Below are 23,477 nucleotides of genomic sequence, written 5' to 3' on the forward strand. Positions count from 1 at the left end.
CTCGTAGTGTAGACATACCCTAGGTAAGAAATTTGAAAAGTGCCTTAGAAAAGTCAGCTCGTAATATTCAACCTGGAAAGGTTCAAAAGAAGAATCCAACATACAATTAAGAAAAAGATTCAGATTACACAAAGGAAGGGAACTTGCAACACAAGAATACCTGTGCAAAAGTGAGTAAAGAACTGAGAGAATCAGATTAGATAGCATATGCTAATAATGAACATGTCAAGTGAGTATCAGAACTCAGGTACAACAACCATGTTAGGGACGCAATCCTGTGAAGGCTTACACACCTGCTTAACATTATGCACTGTGAGTAAACCCACTAACATCAATGGGCCTACTCACAGTTCTTAAAATTAAGATATCACGTAAACCCTTGCAGGATGAGGGCCTACATTTTCAGGATTACCTTGAGTCAGGGACAAGGGGTTTTCCAAGATGTAGCTCAGTAGAAGCAGCCAAAGTGGTTCACTGACTTCTCATGCACAGAAGGGTTTTATTTATTTATTTATGTTAACCATAACATTATGCAACTGAGTTAAATATACAGCTATATCTAACCAGAAGTTTTAGTAGCCTACTCAAAGGACTCATGAGACAACCTGTGCAAGATCATGATAAAACTCTAGAACTTCAAGAGTCCAGCCACCAGAGCCAAAAAAAATGAAATATGCATGGACAACTGAATCATCCTCTGAACTCACTCATTTTAAAAGACCAAAGCAAAATTACAAAAAAGCAATTATAGATGCAATTAACAAAGCTATCTAGGCGGATAATCAGATTTCTTTACCTACTATATTTAAATAAATTTTTAGAATCAAAAGACCAAGAAAGAGGGGGAAAACTGAGATTGTCAGCGAAGAGATCACCTGAGAATAACCCTGAAAGTGCTTTTTGCTAAACCTCCATTTTGAATGGCAGTGTTTTGTAGGCATCATAGCAGAGGTAAGTTAAGGAAGGCTATGAAGGCGAAGTATTTAGGTAACTTGAAAGAATTATTTACCTCAAGTAAATATGAATAGTGCTGAAAATCAGCAGATTCAGTAATGTAAAACTCCTAACAATGAGCTTGAGAGAGAATGGGTTCCACAACCTTAATTGGAAGTATCAGTCACCATTATACTTTCTGAAGGATGTGAAGAAAACTTCAGAATTAGAAGGGAGTCTATAATTTATAACTGAACTGACTTCACAACATGTGCAAATACACAACATTCTTAGGTTGTCTAAACAAGTAAGTCCAAACAGCCAGCTAGAGAAGCATCCATTTATATTTCTCCCACAGAATGTCAGACATATGAAGTCACTGAACTAAAACAAAAAAGAGAAAATGTATGTCTTAAAGAAAAATTTGGAATAAGCCAAAATAATAAGACTAAATGGACTTAACCTTGTTTTACAAAAATGGGTAGAAATAATTGAGTTGGAGTCCAGGATTATCCCTACAGAAATAAACTTTCTAGGTGGGCAATAAAGATGCTACTTAGGGAGGGTAAAGGGGAGATTTCTGATTATAAGCTTTTGGGAAGATAAACACTGTAAATGATGTTTTAATGAACCAATCAGGTAACAGCTGATAAACTCAATGGAAACACTCATTCTAGGGAGGGGTTTAGTGGATAGAAAGGGTAGCCACTCATGAGTGAGCTAGGGAGGTTTAGCTGTGGACATTTCACTTTGTATTTTTAATGTGTTTAAGGACAAAATTCCATGCACGTTTTGTTCCATTTAGCTTCTTCTACTGGGCTCACCAGATCTGAGCACCTAGAGCTTGGATACTTACATTTTAAATGAAATACACACTGAAATAAATTAAATTCCAAATAACATTACAACCGGACATTTCACAGGAAGCCACCAGGGAAAGGTTCATGGCTGAAAAAGAGCCCCCACAAACCAAACTGAAGAAAATACTGGTGGGAGAGATTTTGTTTTGGCTAAATAAGTACTTACCATAGTGCTTTTCATTTTTAAACAACATTAATAAATCCCGCCAACACAGCTTTGGGGGCAAGTATTACTTTTTGTACCTTACACCTAGAGGAACAGGCAGAGAATTTAAATTACTTCCATCACAGCATATCAGCATCACTGTTTGGATTAGCATTTAGAACTCCGTGAATCCCAGATCTGCACTCAGATGATTCCCTCTCTCAAATTAAAATATAGATTTCTAGATTATGGGACCACAATTGATTACCCTGATTTAGGATTTTAGAGATGATATTCTGAATTTCTCTTTAGGAAGAATATTAGAGCTCATGGTTCAATCATTTATCTTACCTCCTTAGACTTCCTAACAAGGAAAATGTTTGACTCTCCTCTGGAAACCAACAAAATGAACATCCCGTTATGTAATCTCTTGATTTTCATCATTTTAGCCAAAAGTCACTAAATATGGACTCCTTACTTCAAGAAAGTCAATAATCGGAAGTTTCAGAGTAGCAGCCGTGTTAGTCTGTATCCGCAAAAAGAACAGGAGTACTTGTGGCACCTTAGAGACTAACAAATTTATTAGAGCATAAGCTTTCGTGGACTACAGCCCACTTCTTCGGATGCATATACGTGCATATATATATATATGCATCCGAAGAAGGGATGCATATACGTGCATATATATATATATATGCATCCGAAGAAGTGGGCTGTAGTCCACGAAAGCTTATGCTCTAATAAATTTGTTAGTCTCTAAGGTGCCACAAGTACTCCTGTTCTTTTTAATAATGGGAAGAAACCTATATCAAAATTGTTGAGTTCACCAAGATACACTAATCAAATAATATGTGCTTGATGTTGAAGTCCCAGAGATATAAAACATTACTTTCTTGGACTACAACCTTGCAATTTTACTGAACTTAAAGATTTTATAAGTCACATAAAATATCAATGTGTCTATTCTCTTCGATAGTAAAGAAAAAGTCCATCACTGCAGTTCTGAGAGCTATGGCAGTGGCTGTGGACAAAGAAACACACAGCAGGACTGAGGCTGCTCAGAAATTCGGCACTTCAAAAGTTGGTAATAACTGGGGTTTTTCAAATGGAAAAACTGAATGCATCAAGTGCAAACCCACTGCACTGTGACCACACTGAAGCCTACTGGTGACTACTCTGGGAGCATGGTCCCATTATCAGAACTCAGTATTGGGGACACTGATTCCCTGTCAGTTATAATCATGCCTCAGGTAAACATCCCAGGCAGCAGATTCAACTGATCACTTTCAAACCTTGTCAATATTCAAAGAAATCTAGTACACATACAGAATTGTTGCCAAGGAACAATCTTCAAATTCCAAAACTAGAGCTTCAACAGAACAAGAAAAATTGTGTGATCCAAAAGATACCAGCCAACAATCTGATCTTTAGAGACCCAAAACATTAACACCAATCTGACAAATGATTAAAACCCACACCAAGGGAACAGTAATAGTATAAACTGCCATCAAATCAAAATGGTAGCATTTTACACCCCCTTTCGTATAAGTAACTATATAAGGTGCTAGGCAACAGTGAATCAACCCCATTACATTAAACTGAGAAAGGAAAAGGAGAACAGGGGAAAATGCTTTTTGCTATTTCCTTTTCATTTAAGCCTTTAATATTATAGAAACCAGAGGTGTTCTCTTCTTTCCAGTCAGACATCATTGGTGCATTACCAAAAAGCTCTTTCTTATGACCCCACAATCTTTTAATGTATTTACCTCAGAACACCTTTGTGAGGTAGTGATAGTACTACTATCGCTATTTTAGAGGTGGGGAACTGAGGCACAAAGAGGCTAACTGAATTGACCAAGATCACACAGGAAGTCTGTGGTGGAGTAGAGACTTCAACTCGGGTCTCTCAAGTGCTAGGCTAGTAATCTAACCACTGCACTATCCTTCCTCTCTTTACAACCAGAACTTTGCTTTACACAATCACTGTTCATAGTCATACTCTAATTAGAATTGTTGTCTATATTAGAGCTAGCTGCCGAAGATCTTTTCACAATGTGAATAACATTCCTTTTGTCTGTGTTATTCACGGGATTCTCAATCGTTAGCTTCTACAAAAAGCACATAGTTTTCCTTGGAAATTAATAGTTTTCTAGTGTAAAACTAAGTATGCAATATCTGATCCATTACTAAGGAAAAGCTTTGTCTGGATAATCGCTCAAGTATTAATTAGAGTTCATATTGATATATTTGTTAGTTACCAACCGCCAAATCTTTCCTTATTTGCTCACTGTGGGGAAAAATAAATGTAAACGGATTAAATAAATTTCAAACTAAAATTCTGTAGTATCAAGCTTTTAAAGAGTTACACAGGAAAGTTCAAAACGGCAACGCAGCCTTGCATAAAAGGCAAGAGACAATGTATTAAATGTTTTCCCCAGCTCCTGCCAAGCTTCCTGCTCTGAAGTGACAGATGAGGTTTCCTGGGGCTAACATGCCAAAAGCAATTAGCCATGTCAATCCGCAAGAACGCCAGCTGCCAGGATCTAACTTTATTACAGTATGATTTAAAAGTGAAGACATCAGCAATGCTTCAGTATCACATGACTCCTAATTTTAAAACTTGCCTTTAAAAGATTTATTGTGGTGGCAGTGACAATGACCTTAAGTTTCAGAATCCTGTCAATTATCTATAATATGATTATGTTAAGCATACGGTTAATCAAATTAGTTCATATTATATCCCACTCAAAAGAAAATAGGATTTTAATCTATTTCTCCTTTAATATGAGTTTTATGTCATTTTTATACTTAAGAGAAGCAGTTTATTTCAATGCCTGTTTTGTTTGCCCAACAGCCTATTCCACAAAACAGATATGCGTAAAGTACATAACTACCCCCATTTAGGGCACCTAATTTTGAATTCCAAAATATAATTTTTGGAAAGTGTCTTGAGTCTTTATCGACTAATGTAAAACATGCTTGGTCTCTCATTACTTTAAACCATCTGCATTTGATTTTTAAGCAAGGGATTTGGAAATGTTGATCATACAATACGTTTCCTTGCAAAGTTACAACAGCAAACTTCAGTGACTCAGTCAAAAGGAATGGAGATACATTTTTCTCCTTTACTTATCTGTGGTGTAGCTCTGTGAAACAAGTATTGCTGTTGTGCAGTAAGAGGCTCTGCTGCTTTTGACTTTCCAATTTATGAATAAATTCATCAGCCTCTTGAGAAAAATTCTATTCTACTACCCTCCTTTTGCTAGGCACCCTACTAGTGTAATCCTACTTAAACAAAAACTGTCCTCTTACCACAAACTTTTTTTTTTTTTTTTCTTTTACACACACACTTCTCTAGCAACCTTTCCATCTTCTCTAGGGTCAGCAATAGTGCTGTTCTTCTTGGACGTTTCTGTACCACTGAGCATTCTCAGAGCATTTGACACAAGTACACTAGAATGGGGTAGGCCAAGAACAGCTTCCTTCTCCCTGTAACCAAGTATCACTCTCCTACTTCTAATCCCTATTCAAAACTCCCTTTTTGACCAACTTTTCATCATTAATCCTCTGCTAGGTGCTTTCAACTTCTGCTCTGGCTCCTAACCAAAAAATACATTATACAAAATAGTTACAATAAAAAACACACAACAACCACAAACACCCTCAACACCCACAAACACCCTCAATACCCTCCACACATACAACACACCAAGTAAGAAGCACTGTAACAACTAAGAAATGTAATAAAGAGAAAGCTACTTACCTTATGTAACTGGAGGTTCTTCAAGATGTGTGGTCTTTATCTGTATTTCACTGTGGATATGGATGTACACCATGAAACCCAAAGCTGGAGAATTTTGAAAGCGGTGTTCATTGGTGCACACATGGCCCTGTCTCACTTTGTGCCTCCAACCAAGAAGATAAAGGGTGAGGAGGATCAACTGCTTCTCCAGTTCCTTCTCCACTGTGAATCTGAGAAGATCTGAAGCAGAGAGGAAGGAGGGCAGGAAATGTACTACAGATAGAACTACCCATATCCAAGAAACTCCAATTACTATAAGGTAAGTAACTTCCTCTTTTTTTTTCCAACAGCTGGTCCCTATGTGTACTCCACTGTTGACAAGCAGTACTCAAAACAGGAGGAGCATGCAAGGGCTTTGATGGCAGAGCTGAATGAAGGACTGCTGTTCCAAAAAGATGCATCAGAGGAGTCCTGTACCAAAGCAAAGAGTCTAGCAAATCTGTTAACTGTGCTTCACATGGCTGCCTTACAAATATCAAGTAGAGGCACTTCTTCAACCAACACAATAGGTGTCGCTTGTGCTCTTGTGGAATGAGCTCTTACCCCATAAGGAGGGAGAAGATTAAACAGCTGATGGAGCAAATTACAGGCCAAGATCCATTTCAAGATTCTTTGAGAGGATATAGTCTGACCCTTTCTGCTCTGGCGACAAATAGTCTAGGGATTTCCTGACTGTTTTATTCTCTGCAGGTAAAAGGCTAAGGCTCACCAAATATCAAGGGAATAGAGCCTCCTTTCTACAGAGGATGCATGCAGTTTTGGGAAGAACACAGGTAACCCGTCCCTTGCTAGTGAAGAGGAACCCGCTCTATCGATCCTCGCTATAAGAGAGATTCCACTTCCTGTGAGAATGACCCCCAAGAAGGGGTGGGGAAAGGAATGCAAACTATATCATAGAGCCAGAATGGATGACTGAGCACCTATTTGTCCATTGTTATAGCACCTCGGGTATTGAAAGAGTGCGCTAGATGACCCCTCCCCACCCTCAAAGGGTGTATGGGAGTCGGAAGGTGTTGGACTCAGTGTTTTGCAGCTCTCAAGCTCCCATCAAAAACAGTATTTAGTCAAGGGATGGGAGTAGAATGAGGAACCCACTGCAGAAGGTGTGGGGAAGCGGGTCTTCTGAGCTCTCTGCTTCTCATGGGATGGCTCAAACGGTCTCTGGTGGAAGAAATATTGAGCCATCAGTCTAGGCTTATACTGTTGCCGATGGGATTTTCTCTTCAGGGCAATATTCTGTTATGGAATTATGCACTAGAGCATAGTGTGTGGAAAAGGTGTGTACCAAACTCCACCTGGTTGCCTTGCATATGTCTGCAAAGGTCATGTTGTGGAGTGCGGCTGTAGTTGTTGCCTGCACTATCACAGAATGGGCCCATACCCCTTCAAGTGAGAATCATCCCAATAACCGATAGCAGCATGTAATGCACCCTGAGACACACTTGGAGACTGAGTGGAAATGGATATTTCCAAAATGACTGTCTGCTCAAGATAAAAAGCCAACACCCTGTGAACATCTAATGAAAGAAGCTTTCTTTCCTCATTAGAGTCTTGAGGGAAAAGGTAGGTAAATGTATGGAATAACTGAGGTGGAACTGGGAAACCATCTTGGGTAGAAATTTGAAGATTCATTTAAAGAGCCTTTGTAAGGAAATGGCTTGACCTTAGTACTTTCCTCCAAAGGCTACATACTGTCTGGGTGACCTACAAAACTGATTCATCCTATGCAGGTAATAAGTTAATGCACTCAGAACATCCAGTGTACAGAGCTTTGAAGCAACAAGACTCGTGCAGAAACTGTCACTTGCAAATTCATACTGGACCTGCTTGGTTGATAGACTGACTTCAGCTACTCCTGAAAGGATCTGAGGCAAAGTCTGGCATGTGGTGCTATGAAAATGCATGAAGCCACGTGACCGAGTAACCAGACACAGACTTTCACTGAAGTAACAAGATGAGCCTGAAGATCTGAATAGCACAAAATCTGTTGAGGAATAAAGGCTCTTGCCATTCTTAAATTGAGGACTGCTCCCATTAACTCTGTCAGTTGGGTAGGAGTTAGAATTAATTTGCTGTGACAGACTCTCTTCCTCACTTGGCCTCAAGTGCAAAAAACTAAGTTCATTTCCTCTGATTTGAAGACCCTCTGGCAGTGGAGAAACCAAACAGAAGCACTCTAAATTAACAATGTGCACCTGCCACCAAAAAAATGAGATGCAGCCAATAGGAAGTATCTGACACATGAAAATAAGCGGTAAGTTGAAAGTTATGAACTAATCCATGGTATTTAGGGAAGGAATTTTGGAAGTAAGAATTACCAACTGTAACTTGATGCAAAAAATAAATTTGTTGTGATGCCAGAGACTAGGATAGTTCACCACCACCGTTTCTTTGGAATTAGGAAGTACAGGAAATAGAATTCTCTGCACTTGATCACTCATTCTATTGCACTCAGGTGAATTAGGAGAATCTACCTCCTGTTGAAATGGACGTTCGTGAGAAGGGTCTCTTAAGAGGGACAGTGTTGAGGATAGGGAAGAAGCAGGGACTGAAACTAGAGGACAGCCTTTCTGAATGACATCAAGGAGCACAGGATTTCTACTATAAGCATTTCTGGAAAAATGAAAGGCAGTTGCCAAAAGGAGAGAAGAGATTCTTACAGATTAGTCCCAAGCACTCAACTGCAGCATCAAATTTACTGATTTTGGCTAGACGCAGGCTGAGATATCAATTGAAGAAGCAAAATCCTTCCTTTGTGGTAACATGGCCTCTTTCTGAAAGATTCTGTAGGTTTCTGATTATAGAAATAAGAACAGGATGGCCTGTGTCTTCAAGTCACCTGAGGTTTCAATTGGCTTCTCCTACATTTTGGGGTAGAGAGACTTAAAAACCAAAGAACTCAAGTCCTTCAATGAATTTAATGTCTCATCAGTCTTTCAACAAAATCAATCATGTTGTTCAAAAAGATAAGTCCTCTATTGTCATCTGGACTTCATTTATGACACTGAACACAACCAGCCAAGAGGTTCTCTGTATTGTGACACCAGTAGCAATGGATCTTGCAGCTGTGTCAGCAGCATCCACTGCTGCTTATAAAGATGTCTTGGCAATTAATTGTCCTTCAGAGAAAAAGAGAATTAGGAAATTCTCTCCCATTGGAGGTAGTCATATCTGGTTAGAAAAGGACGATAGCTGGCTATTCTGAATTGTAATCTAGATCGTTTTGGAAGGAAAATATATATATATTTCTGAGCTAATCTTTTTGGTTCCTTGTCTTTTGGAGTGGATTTTGGTGGACCAGGGCGTCTTGATTTTTTATTTGCAGCCATCACAACCAACACACTTGGGTCAGGATGAGTAAAAACAACCAAATCCTTTTGGAGGGACTTGATGTCTACAGTGCATTTTATTTCAATGTAGCAGAGATAGAGTTTGGGGTCTGCCAAAGAACTTTGGATGGGTTTAGAATCCCTTACTAAATCCCCTGGACATTGTGTGTATTATGTCAAACAGTTTTTCTGATTTTGCTTGGAGCATTTCTAGTGGTACTTCCACGATTTTGGCCATCCTCTTAAGGAAATCCCAAAAAGTGCCTTAGAAAGGAATGATGGAATGATAGCTTCATCTGGTGAAGATGCAGAAAAATCTGCAGGGACTCAAGGATCTCCCTGTTGGTCAAAATTATCACCACCCTCACTTTGTATTTTCTTGCCTGAACATCCTCCCTTTAAGGTCACTGGCCCACACTTTGAGATTCCACTTATAGAGGAGATTTACCCCTAGATATGGTGGCCAATACTATACTGGGCAGAAGAGTGGGAATGAAAAGATCATGGAGACCAGAATGGCCATGACCGAAAACAATAAGGTTTCAGCATATGGTGTCACAGTGGCAGTATCCATGGCACTTGAGTTCCATCTGAAGCATCACCCCTATGGTGAAATGAGGAATGAGATCCCACTCTCTTTTCACACTCTTGTTCCCTGGAAGGACCAGGCAAGAAAGCAGTAGATCTTGGAGACTAAATGCAGGTAACAAGGCGGCAAAAGAATAATATTCTTCAATAGGAAATGCTGTTCCTCATCTTGGGGTAGCCAAAAACTGGAGGGCTACATGTTACATGACAGGACAGAGCAGGATGTAAGGAGATCTTCATAACTGATACCCTGAGTTCCAGTGGTGAATAGGGCTTTGAGGCTGCTACCGAAAGTGACATTCAGATTCAGACATGAAGATTCAGGCTCTGAAGTAATCCTCGAATCCTTCAGTGCTGTAGAAGGTAGCCAGCCAGCACAGAGAGAGATGGCACTGAAGACAGCAGTAGCAGAGGAAGCAGTACAGAATGAGCAATATCAAAGGGAGCGCCAAAGAAGTTCTCTTGTGTCTAGACAACATCAAAATGGAAGACGCAGACTGTACCAAGGTCAATGCTGCAGAAGGCTGAAAACTGGTGATCGACTTTGATGGGTGTGGAGCAGTACCAAGGCAAAGGAAGTCTGCAGTGCCATCTTAGCAGCAGAAAAGTCCAGAGAATGATGACTCAGATTTCTTTTTTAGATGGTACCCAAGAGGGAGATCAGTACGAGTGCTAGGCTTTGAGCAGTGCTCTTTTCTTTTATGGGGAGTAGGGGAAGCTCACTGATCTGAGGAGACCTGCAGCTCACTCTGTGACACTCTGGCTGCTCTATGAGCTCTCTTTGGCCCCCAAGAGCCTGGGGTCAGAGCACTAGCAGGAAGCAGAAGAATAATATTCAATAGGAGGTGTTCTTCCTCATCACAGGGTAGCCAGAAACTATTCTAACAACTCTGTACATAGTATTACAGTGAAGCTAGATGACATGGCTGCCATGAGCAGTAAGAAGGAAGTGAGTAGTAGTTGGAATTGCCCAACCCTTTATGCTTCGGGGACAGGGCACAAAGGCATGCAAGGTGCATGTACAAACCCAGCACACACGTCTGGATAAAAAATTAGAACTCTAGTGCATGCACACAACGAGTGGGATCAATGTGGACAGACCTTGAAAAGTTATGCTCCATCGCAAATCAAACATTACATTCAATACATAAATAATCACACAGCAGAAATTGTCTATGGCAATGTTTCCTAATACCTTTAATCCATAGGAGATTATTTTGGAAACATTACAACACTTTAAGAAAATGTTGGCCAGAACGCTAACAGTAATGAGGAATTATTTTTCCTCACAGTACTTGTAAAATGTTAACATTATAAATAATGTGAGAAAAACATAGCCAAAAATTTAGTTATGTAAGAAAAAAACCACCCATTTTTTCAAGGGGACTTTGGTACTGCTGAAAACTTTAAAACATATTAGTAAACCTAAATAAAATTTTCTCTCTGTTGTTTTGACCTTTGCACTGCCTTTACTCCTGGACTTCAATGGGAATACTGTCAGAGTAGAAGCAAAGGATCAGGTGCTATGTTTTCTAAATGCCAAATCAGTGTATTCAAGAGAAAAAGACCTCCCTCCTTATTCACATATTCTCATTCTCTCTCTCTTTCATAGGATGCATGCCTTTTTATTAACATATGCTTTTACAACATTATACCAAATATACAGCTTATCTTTGCTGCTTAAGTATACATACATCTGAAATTAGCCCAATTTTTTTGTAAAGTATTGGAAAACCTGAAGATTTAGGAATATTTTGATGTGCTGGGGCAACAGTACTCGAAAATTTTAAGCACCTGGAAAGAAGTATGTGACTATATTAAAAGTTACTTTTCCAGTACACCCTGAGGAACGCGTTTTTAATCCAGGCTTCAGGAGTCTGGCACACAGTTAGACCAAATATTTCATGTGTCAAAACCTTAGGAATGCAACTGACTGTCCCTCTTTTTCACTGAGTGATTGAAATGGCCATAATTTCAAATGAACACACACTTGGTCCACTTATGCAATCAAAGAACAATGCATTTGCTTGGACTTCCAGAGTATGTTAAACGGTAACCACTCACTGTCCCTTGTTTTTTATGACATAGAAAGCTGTGGAACATTTATTAAAAGGTATTTGATGAATCTCTTCTGTCTTACGTATTTCATTTTAACAAGATAAATATTTTAAAAGTAGCTTTAACTGCTGCTTACGTAGATTTGAGTAAAAAGAGCGGTGTAGACATAGATGGCTGGCTGTCTCGAGGGAATGGTTACAAATTAAACAGCTGCTCACTGGTGGGCTGAATTCAGCTCAGTATCAACCGAGAATTCTCTCGGACATCTCCTACTGGATGCCTGTTGTATTATGAAACATATGAGCCCAAAGACGTGTGTCCAATGTATTAACATGACTCTGTAACTGTCCAACATTAAACAGTTTTAAACAAGCTTCAGGGTTTGGTATACAGAGACCTCAACCTGCTTAGTACCATGGCAAATACATCATTAATTTTGTTTAATCTTTTATTGAAGATATAGAAAAGAAGGGGGGGGGAACAGTTAAAGTGCTTGAAGTATTAAATAAGGCTTACATTTTAACAATCCACTGTTCCCTTTCCCTTTAGCTGATTTTCAAAGGACACACCCTTTATTTGATAGTCACTTAAATTATAATAGCTATCCTTCTTGGGGAAAAGAGTAGAAGTTAACTGAAATGGGCTGGAGCTATTTTTGCTCAAGTCCAATCCCACTTCCTAGAAAACAAAACAAGACAAGACAAACAGATAAGAAGGAACAAAAAAGAAATGCAAAGATAGGAAATATTCTGGTGTTGAATCTCACTTGCAACCTTGCTGCTAGAAAAGCACAGGCACAGCATATGGTCTTACCAGCCACTTTGAAACCTGGCAAAACTTGTACCGGTGTCAAGGTGCTTAGGGAATGTCTTTTTGGTCACAGATTTCAGAGTGGTAGCCGTGTTAGTCTGTATCAGGAAAAACAACGAGGAGTCCTTGTGGCACCTTAGAGACTTAGTCACAGGCTCACCAGCAGTGTGGGCTAGCTAAGCCAGACATTTATTAGACAGAAGGAAAAAAGGAAAGGGATAGGAAAGAGAACAAATAAGGTCGGGAAGAAAAAAGAAAACACAGAGATGATGACAGGACAAAGTCTCACATCTGAATTCAGCCAGAACCAGCGGAGGTGATGGTGTTATCTGTGTCCCTTTCTCTGGCCCCATCTGGTAAGGACATCTCTGAGGATCAGGACAGCAAAGACCCAATGTCATGGTGGATCCCGTGGTCCAGGAGACAAAGGTGGCAACCATGAATGTAATACTCATGGCAATGGTTGCTGGCAGACAGCTGCTTCTTAATTTCCCTCCTTCCCTCCCCCGAAAGTCTTTTCTTTTAAAAAGAAGTGATGGATGGAACAACCCATCACCTCATTTTGTCCTCCAATTACATCTCATTTCTGAAATGCCAATTTTGGTTCATTATTTTCTGGTCACACACTTCTCGTTTACCAGGCTTAATTTTAACACAGTCACTGAATTATATCAATAGGCCTTTTTGTTTTGACTAATTCAGTCTGTCTCCCTTTTGCACCTTTTCGCATCAACATTTATTGTTATAGGTACTGTGTATTTTTATGAACTTTCACTCACTTCCTACAACTGAGCTCACAATTTGGGTAAATTTGTAGATCCAGTTATCACAACATGCCCCACCATCAGCACTTCAGTTTGGAGAAAGAAAGCTTGAACTATTCATCTTTCCTCGTAACTATTCTCCAGCTTATTACTGACAACTCCACTATCCTTTCCATCACCCAGACTCATAGCCTCAATTGCATTTTTGTCTACATTTTCTGTCAGCATATGGTGTCTCGCTAAATTACTTCTTCCACTTCAATTTCACCAAAATTCATCCTTTATCTCCAACACTTGTCCATGCCATGCTCCACCTGGATAGCAATAGACTCCTTTCTCACCCTCCCCAGTTCTCACCTCTCCTCCATTGTTTGTCCAAAATGCCAATGCTAAATTCATCTTCCTCTTCTGTCATATCAACTCCTTTTACATAGCTTCCAGTCTCTTATCACATCAAATTCAAGTTTCGCATCCTCATCACCTTTTCTTCCGACTGCTCCATTCATATCCTCTCATTCTCTAAATCAGTGGTCTCCAAACTTTTTTGATCGTGCACGTGCACCCCATCAGTAAAAAAATTTTGAGCACGCACCCCCTGCCTCGCCGGCTCTACCATTTTTTCCGAAGCGCAAAAAAAAAAAAGGCGCTCCTCCTGCCGCGCACCCCCGAGGATCCTCTTGCGCACCCCACTTTGGAGACCACTGCTCTAAATCACGACTTCCCTGACACTGCTACCTACGACTGGAATAGTCTTCCACTTGTCTAAGAGTCTCCTCTCTACTGTCAATCAAATTTCTTCCAGGTGTCTTATTTCCCTCATTTTCCACACACTGCACTGGGTTACATCTTCTTTGTCTGGCTGTATTAACTAATGCTGAAGCCTCATAGTATTTAACCTGTGGCCCTTTAGGGTGACTTAAGACATTTGATTTAATTATAAAATTCAAAATGTATTTCCTAAGCCACGGCTTCCGCAACAGACTCCAGAAGCGTCTTCTGTAATCCGTGGGGGCACCTCTGATGTTAGCCAGGAATGCTCTAATCAGCTGTTGTCTCTTCCCTGCTGCACCTGCTCAGAAGCTCCCTGTCGGCCTCTTCTTGCATCAAAGAGGAGCAGGGCAAGTAACACTGGTTGCTCCAATGCCTGACTTACAGGACTGTGTGAGGCCCCAGGAAAACAGGAAGGAGCTTGACTGGTGCTGCCTAAGCCCAGGAGAGAGCCTAGCAAGGGATGACTTCCCTCTGACAGCCATACCTCAACCCCCACACTCTGAAATGAGGGACAGTGACTCTCAAAATGAGGAAAAATAGGACACTGAGGGACATTGCCCTGCAGCATTACAAGCCTGGGCCCCAACCCTTCAAGGCTGTGTGCCCATGCAGAACTCCCCTGTGGATCATCTGACAGGAATGAGATCTTAGCACTGCAGTGATCACTGCCCTTTCGGGGGTTCCAGTGTCCAGGTCTCTGTCACTGGACTCTTCCCCTAGGGTTTACTGTACCCTCCATTCCTACAATCTCTGCAGAGCAATCATACCCACAGCAGACTTCGTAACTCTGTCCCTTTATTGGACAGGACACCTCCCCATTGCCTTGCAGACTCAAGGAAACATCTCCTGTGGCTGAGCTTCAGGCACTGCAAATGCACAGCCCTATCAGGCTGGGGGCTCAGACATGAGGCTGCAGAATCATCCCATCCCCCAAAAATCAGGGTCAGACGCGGGATGCCCAGCACTATGTAGGACACTAGAGAGGTAGGCTCCCACCCAACCACCGAGGGCGACCCAGGAGAAGGAAAAAAGAGGATAGCTTGGGGGCTGCTCTAACTTGTGCGTTGGCAACAGCCTCTCAGCAGCACACTCCAAACTCTCCCCCTGAATGAAGGATTGCAGGGAGGGAGGCACAGGAGCCAGCACAGCATTCTCTATTCCCCTCATGCTGGAGGAAGTCAGAGCAAGAACTTGTAGATGTTTCTGTGCAACAGGGCTAAGAATCAGCTCTTAAATATTTACTGTTGCCCTTTGATCTTTGGAACTAACCACTGCAAGTAAGGTCAGGAGGAAATACTGTGAAACCCACTGCCCTAGTGAAATCCACCTCAGTCCACCTCTGCTCAACATTGTGGTTTTTTTGAATGACAGTCATTTGCCCCATATTGATCTTTATTCGTTAACATTTATATTGTGGTAATACCTAGAGCCCCACCAGCTCAGGACCCCATTGTACTACATGCAGTACGATCAGAATATACTAATACCTGGCTCATATAGCACATTTCATCAGTAGATCTCAAGGCACTTCACAATCTCTCATATATTTATCCTCACATCTCCTGAGGTAGGGAAGAATTATTATCCCCCATTTTACTGATGTGGAACTGAGGCATAGAGAGTCTAAGTGACTTGCCCAAGGTCACACAGGAAGTCTGCGGCAGAGCAGGAAATTGAACCCTGGTCTCCAAAGCCCTAGGTGAGTGCCCTAACCACTGAATCAACCCTGCCCAAAACAGCCTACAGTCTTTTTTTCCTGATGGCTTTTGTGTTTGTACATCACAATCCCTCAATTTTCTTTTAATTAATTTTAAAGGGGGTGTTTTAAATAGTGTTTTAATGTTGTTTTAGAAATTACAAAAAGAAGAGTGTCAGAATCTGTCCCATAATAAAAACATTGTAACTCAGTTAAGTTTCTACCCCATGCAAATAATGGTGTCAGAATTTGGCCCTAACCATCTTTGTGGGTGGGGCTAGTGGACAGCTGCAGAGAGGCTGCTTCAAAAATAAGTGTATTCATTATTGCTTTCATTGCCTACATTCTTTAGGGTAGAGAATGTGTCTTAATCTTTAAGGCATATGTTTTTGAAGCTAGGTAAATGATAAATGCGTAAGCAATGACTGAAGGGGGAAACGTTTACACAATACCATGGAGTCCTTAAGGTTTAGAGTCTGATGCTCTCTTATGTTTATACGCTTCTGATCAGTCTTATTTTTAAACAGGAAGGCATAATCTAGTGCTCTGACAAACCCAGGAATCTTGAGAGCTAATAATGGCTCTGCAACTGACTCAGATCCATGATACTCAGATCTGTGTCCTTTACAAATCTGTTTCTCAGCTTCCCCATCTCTAAAATTGGGATAAACTTGTCTACATCACAGGCATCTTCTGAGATTTAGTTAATTTTTGTAGAGCACTTTAAAAAGAAAAGTTTATTAGGAGTACAGCACCATATAATAAGTGCACACAAATTATAGGTTCACAACGCAAGGAGTTTACAGACTAAATTTCAGATAAGATACATGGAGGTAGTATATGGGATAAAGGGGGAAAGAGGGACAAAATCAAAGTTGTTTAATTTATGCGCTTTTTATAGTTATTTTGGTTGAGCAGTGGGTGCTAGCTAACCCACTTCTTTTGGTTAGCTTTCCAATGTTAAGCATAGCTGTGTGTTTTATAGAAAGTGTATATTTCCCCAATAGCCAATATATCAAGTTGGCCCTAAGCAAGATTAGTCTTTTACTTATCTTGACATTCTATGCCTTTGTCTTTAATATAGAACATTCCTTCTACAAGTGCTAAGTATGTTTTTCCTTACCACCATCTAAAATTAATTTGAAGATTCACGGCAATTTCTACTAATGCTGAATGTTTTCCTAGTTCACAATACATTATGACATAACTTTTTGAAATCTAACAGCCATGTGTCTTATTTATTGGTCTCCCTTATCTATTAATATTTTCTACCTTTTCAGCCAAAAACAACTTTGGTGATTATGTTTCATTTTCCACCTCTTGTTGGAACCTTGGGGTTCCCTTTGATCCCAAATTATCCTTAGAGGATCAGTTGCAATACTTCATTTACCATCTTAGAAATGTCTTTACTTCAACATGTGCAATCCAAAATAGAACTGGAAAGGCTTGTACGTGTCTGGGTGGCCTCCAGGACCAACCACTGTAACACTCTCTTCCTTGGTATTACAGAAATGTTGATTCATATATTGCAACTGGTTCAAGATTCTAATTCCCAGATTCTCAGCAACTTTAGATCTAACCATATTACTTTACTTGTAAAATCTTTGCACTGATTTACGAGATTGTTGATTATTTTAGATTCTGATTATCAAAAATAAAATTCTACAGAATCTTGTCCTCTGCTTATTTCTAATTCTTAGTTACTTTCAAAAACCCAGTAACAAAAATACAGTTCCTATAGTTAGAAAACAGAGCTCATGATCTTATCTGTTAAACTAGACTGGTAACTGCTGAAGTCAAGATGATTAAAGATTAAATAGTCAATTTTTTCCTCCCCTGAAATAACTTATTTTTCAAACTGGCATTCTATGTTAGTATAAAAGTGCAGCTAGTTAGTTTAGCTCGTCACTGAACTACTCCTAACTTGCCACGATCCTTGACCAAATATTTCTAGCAAACACCAGGCTTACTAAATATGCCTCTTCTTACTAGAGTGAGCATAAGGCTAGGAAGCAGGAGTTCTGTTCCAACCTCTTTCATTGGCCTTAACAATTTGCTGCATTTCACTACCCAAATTGTTCAACATCACATCAATCGCCCCTAGGAGGTAGATAAATATCACTACACCCATATTGTAGATTAGGTTCGTTCTCTGAACACAGACGGCCCAGTTCTGCCAATGGGATTGATAAGAGTTGCACCAACATATCAATGATAGAAATGGTCTCAGAATTCAGAACTCTTAAAGTGGCTGTCAAAACTCACTGCAGCAATAGGCAAAGTAATTGTTATAACATCTAAAAAACTAGCACTACCCATCTCTCATTTTTTTAAATGGACAAATTTATGTATGTAGCAATGTACAAAAACCTCTATAAAGTAAAACAAAACTGACAGCTCAGACCTAAATACTGATTTTAGCAAAGTCTGAAGCACAATTTATATAAATACTTTGTCCACAAAACATCTGCATAGGATAAACATAACAGTCCTATAAGAAAAAATTAGTATTATTGTTCCAATTTTATTAATCACATCAGAAAAATGTAATGAATTAATAAAATATGTAATTAGTCTTTATTCAATTTTTTAATATTTCTTCTGACCAAAGTGCAAGAAAGCTCAATATATAATTTCCCATTTTACTTCTGCTAAACAATTGTACTGCTTAGTAATTCACTTAAGATACATCTTGTTTAACTTCTCAAAGCTAAGTGTTGTCATTAAATATTAAACTTTACAAGTCTCCTGAATAGGATATTCTTTCAATCCTAAGGATAAATGTATTAAAACTATAAACTAATGAAGATTCAAATCACCAGGCATGTAGAGGTGTTTGTATTATAGCAAAGCAACACAACCAAGAGAACATTAATCATATTATATGTACATATACATACATACATATATTATACATATATATCACAGTTAAACAGAGCTGATCAAGCAGGGCCCCTGTTATTCTGATTTTACTATTGTTCAAAATACATCCAGTTTTGTGATTAGAATTCTTAATCCCAAACCATCACATTCTAGAGAAGGTTCAGGATTCCATTAAATGTTGTTGCACTACTTGACTTCTCTGTTGTATCCTTCTCAGAATTCTTTGTGGTATGGAGCTTAAAAACTAATGTGACACGGACCAAATGCTACATTTTATTTAAAAGGAACGTTTGCCCAATAATTCAAAAAAACCGTTAGGTTATTCCTATGATTTTTTTAAACGAGTCTTTTGAACTCCTGCCCTGAAAAGTCCTTTCCAAATGGATAACATCTCCTATTAATTATTATCAATCTTATAATCTACACTTCCTCTGCAAGATGCTTGAGCAAATTGCTTTTACACAATTAGGGAAGAAAAATATTAAATCTTGCAAGACTAGATTACTTTTATTCGGAAGCCAAAGCTCTGTTAGCTTATGTAGTTAAAGGCCTATGACATGACAATTCTATTAAAAATCCCGGTTTAAAAAAAATGTTAATGTCCACTTTTCAAATTCCAGAGGAAACTTGGAATGCAACCTATTCTATTTTCTTTAATGTAGGATGGGAAAGTTCCTAGTGGATCACATTTTAAAGCATATATATTGTATTACACAAAAGCGAAGGTTATTTCTGTAACTGGAGCTTCTTCGAGATGTGTTTATTTCACACGTGGGTGTGCATGCATACCATGCACCTGAATCTGGACTTTTTTTCCAAGCAACGTCCATGGATCGACACATGCGCGGTACGTCTTCTCATGCTCCTGACCAAGGGTACAAGGAGCAGTGTGGGGTCGACCCCACTCCAGTTCTTCCTCTTACCGCAGTGCGGTCAAGTCCGAGGCAGAGGGGAAGGAGGACAGATAGTGACCACAGATCTCGAAGAAACTTCAGTTACAGTAAGTAACCTCCTCGTGTTCAGCAGATTATTCTCCATCACCCCAAAAAAATTTCAAAGTCACTGCTTCCAAGGATAAAAGTTCCCCATAACATAAGTAGGGCATACATTCCTTGTTCCTAGATGTATACTTTTATATTTAATCATATTAAAACGCATACTGTTTGCTTGCGACCAGTTTACCAAGTGATCTAGATTGCTCTGAAACAGTGACCTGTCCTTTTAATTATTTACCACTTCCCCAATTTTTGTGTCATCTTCAATCTTTAGAGATGATTTATTGTTCTCTTCCAGGTCATGGATAAAAATATTAAATAGCATAGGACCAAAAACCAATCTAGGGGGGAATCACACTGAACACACACCCACTTGATGATTCCCTATTTACATTTAATCCACTTAATGTGTTCCATGTTAATTTTATATAGTTTTAGCTTTTTATCAAAATGTCATCTGGTACCAAGTCAAACGCCTTAAAGAACTATAAGTATATTACGTCAGCAACATTACCTTTATCATCCAAATTTATAAACTCATCAAAAAAATATACCAAATATACAGGACCTATTTTCCATAAACCCATGATGATTTGCATTAATTACAATACACTCATTTTAATTCTTTATTAGTTGAGTCCCATATCAGCCACTTCATTTTTTGCCAGGGACTGATGTCAGGCTGCAGGCCTATAATTATCCAGGTCATCCCTTTTATCCTTTTTAAAAACTGGCACAACGTTAGCTTCCTTCCAGTCCTCTGGAACTTTCCCTGTGCTCCAAAATTTAGCTCCTCAGCTAGTGCTTTTAAAACTCTAGGATGCACGTTATCTGGACCAGCTGATTTTAAAATGTCTAACATTAGTAGTTTCTTTTTATCATCTTCCAGAGATACTAGGGGAATGGAAAGTGTTATTACCATATGATGAGACTGCATCATCTGTGTTTCCCCAAATATAGAACAGAAATATTTATTGAACACTTCTGCCTTTTCTGCATTATTATTCATAATTCTTTCATTTCAATCTAGTAATGGACCAATACCATCATCAGGATTCATTTTGTTCCTAACAAATTTAAAAAACTCCTTTTACTTTCTTGTCAATTTTCCACATTTCCTATATTCTGATTTATATCCATTTCTATCAACTTCCCTTTTCTTATGCACACATACACTCTAATTACAGCTGCCTTCACTTCCCCTTTAAAACAAGTCAGTTTTCTAACCAGCACGGCCTTAGTGAACCAGGAACAGATGCCACACTTTGTTCCAGTTATAGGCCAATTTCACTTGTTAACAGTGATGTCAAAATATTGGCATATTGGCAAAAGTTTTGGCAAGGAGACTAGAGAAATTATGGGATCTATCATACACCCAAAAGAAGCTGGGTTTGTCAGAGGTCATTATGGCTCTGATAAGCTTTCACTGCCATATCAATATTTTGTCAAATATGATGAACCCCAGTCATTCTAGCCTTAAACACAGAAAAGGATTTTGAAAGGGTGAGCTGGAGGATTGGTCCAAATCCAAATATTGTGGTGTATAAAACCTATGTTTAGTTTCTGGATCCAACTGCTATATTCTAGCCCAACCTCTCACATCACGACCAACAATGTGGTCTCGGATAACCAAGTCTTCGGGGACACAGTCGTCGCTGCATGGAAGTCTGGACTATCCTAGCTACGAGTTACCAGTTACATCCTCAGTTTTGTGGACAATTGCCTATACAGGGCAATCCGGATTTACAAATTAGGAACAAACCTATCATTTGGAAGGAATGGCGGAGTAGGGGTATCATACAGACTTTCCAATTAATCAGTAGTGAGGCCTTTGTCCCTATTCTAATGCCAAAGCAGTACTATGAACTGCCACCCTCAGCTGAGTGGCAGCACTTACAACGAAGGCATTTATTACTACATCAATTTGACATGGACACATAGGATTGCCAGAGGCCCCAGAACTACTGAGGAACTTTAGAAATATTTCATAAATTCTTCAGGCCCAGGCTCTACATGTATGATTTACTAATGAGGATGAACTCCACTAGTTTAGAGTTCTTTGTGAAAGCATTAGAAGAGGATTTACCACTACTCTTAAAAGCATCTCAATGGTAGAACATACGATGTTATGTTTAAAATGCTGCTTTGAATCAGACTACGCTTGATAAAACAAAAGATTTTATTTAAAGTGGACTGGACACTACAGATGTTGAACAAGATAAAAGTCTTATCTTCTGATGTTTGTGGGTGCTGTAATAAAATAAAGCTATGCTATGGGCCTGCCCAACAGTCAGGCAGCTTTGGAAAGAGGTGACAAGCGTTAAAATGGTGCTTGACTTCAGCAGCCAGGCTGATGCTGAAAATTATATTTTAGGATATTTACCTGCTAAGCTGGGTTTAACTCCACCACAGAGACTTTGGTTCTTGAGGGATGCAATGATCATCAAGTGATTTTACAAATATGTAAGAAAGCAGTGGTTTTCAGTCCAGTCTGAATGAGCAGCCAAAGAAAGAATAACTTACCGCAGCTGAGATCAATTATATAAATTCAAAGATATATGGCCCCCATTTCTAGATACATTTGGATGAAAAAAACCCAACATTCAGACTGCTTGAAGAATGTCAGACGTTAATTCTTTTTTCTTCCTATCATGAATGTCTTCTCCTATTTTATTACTGTAAGTCACCACCACCACATGTTATGTCTACATAGCTTTGTCTTGTATTTGTACACTTTTGACAAGTTGTAAAACTAATTTTATTGGAGATCCTGCAAGTTTACAGTATTCAGGAACATATACAAGCTGTAAATCCTTATCCTTTTAACACTTTTTGTTATTTTTCCTTCACAAAAATCAATTTAAAAAAAAAATCACACAAAAAAGAAAAACCAAGGCTGAATATTGCTTGAGGAATATCAACATCATTCTGAGCAGTATGATTATGAGACATTTAAAAGTAAAATTATAACATTTACTTTGCAATGCACCATTTAAATAAACTGAACACATATCATTGATTTTAATGGAATTTTACAGAGTATAGATTATACAGCAATTTTAATATAGAGATTACCATGTGGTAAAATATGTGTATTCAGGCATAGCACACAATATAAATCAATTAACTAAAAATACAATTTAAATGCAAGGCAATTTGAGGGACTATCCTCTAATCCACAAAATCAAACACAAAGTTCTTTACATGTCTTTACAATTAAATTGCTGTTGATATGGTACATAGGATGAGCAACTGTCTTAGGGCTTAGAAGAGAATCTAAGCACCGTATAGTGAATTACGTTTCAATCTTCACTCTGAAATTATTTGCTTTTAAAAAGGAATTGTCAAACTTTTGGCATTAAGATAATTTTAGTTATCTGAAAATTAAAAAAATTCAAGGTTTAAAAAGACAATTAACTTAAATTATTAAAATTAATTTACAATATGTACTTCCAATACCATATATAATTTTATTCTTGGAAGAAAGGATTACTTACCAAATTAGCCATGTAGATTGTAAGCAGACCTCTCCTATAAACAGAAATGATCAGATTAGTGCATAAGACACCTCAATATTAATCACCCCTCACGCTGAAACAAATTACAGTTTAATATCACAACGTAACAAACACAGAAAGCTTTCGTAGGGTCTCTAGAAGATAGGGTTGGTTTACTTATGTAGGTTTCAAGCATTATCCATGACAGAAAAAATACAAGCGTCTCCACAGAAACCATGGGAGAAACCATGCCAGTAACACTGTGCTCAAAAACATTGCTCCAAAGCAGTTCAGTGATAATTGCTTCTAATTCTTAGACAGAAGCTTGGCAGACTGGATTTATATT

The 23,477-nt window shown here is 38.9% G+C and overlaps 1 protein-coding gene across 12 annotated transcripts in view; it reads right to left on the bottom strand.

Moving 5' to 3' along the window:
- Positions 1 to 23,477, bottom strand: part of TMEM135 (transmembrane protein 135) — a 378,153-nt gene that overhangs the window by 255,839 nt on the left and 98,837 nt on the right. For all 12 annotated transcript variants that reach the window (XM_042855993.2, XM_065581687.1, XM_005287516.5 and 9 more), the window contains one exon: positions 23,132 to 23,165. In XM_042855993.2, coding sequence (XP_042711927.1) covers positions 23,132 to 23,165 — 34 coding nt within the window. The remainder of the gene's footprint in view (positions 1 to 23,131; positions 23,166 to 23,477) is intronic.

The sequence above is a fragment of the Chrysemys picta genome, chromosome 1, assembly GCF_011386835.1.
Source record: "Chrysemys picta bellii isolate R12L10 chromosome 1, ASM1138683v2, whole genome shotgun sequence".
Lineage (NCBI taxonomy): Eukaryota > Metazoa > Chordata > Testudines > Emydidae > Chrysemys > Chrysemys picta.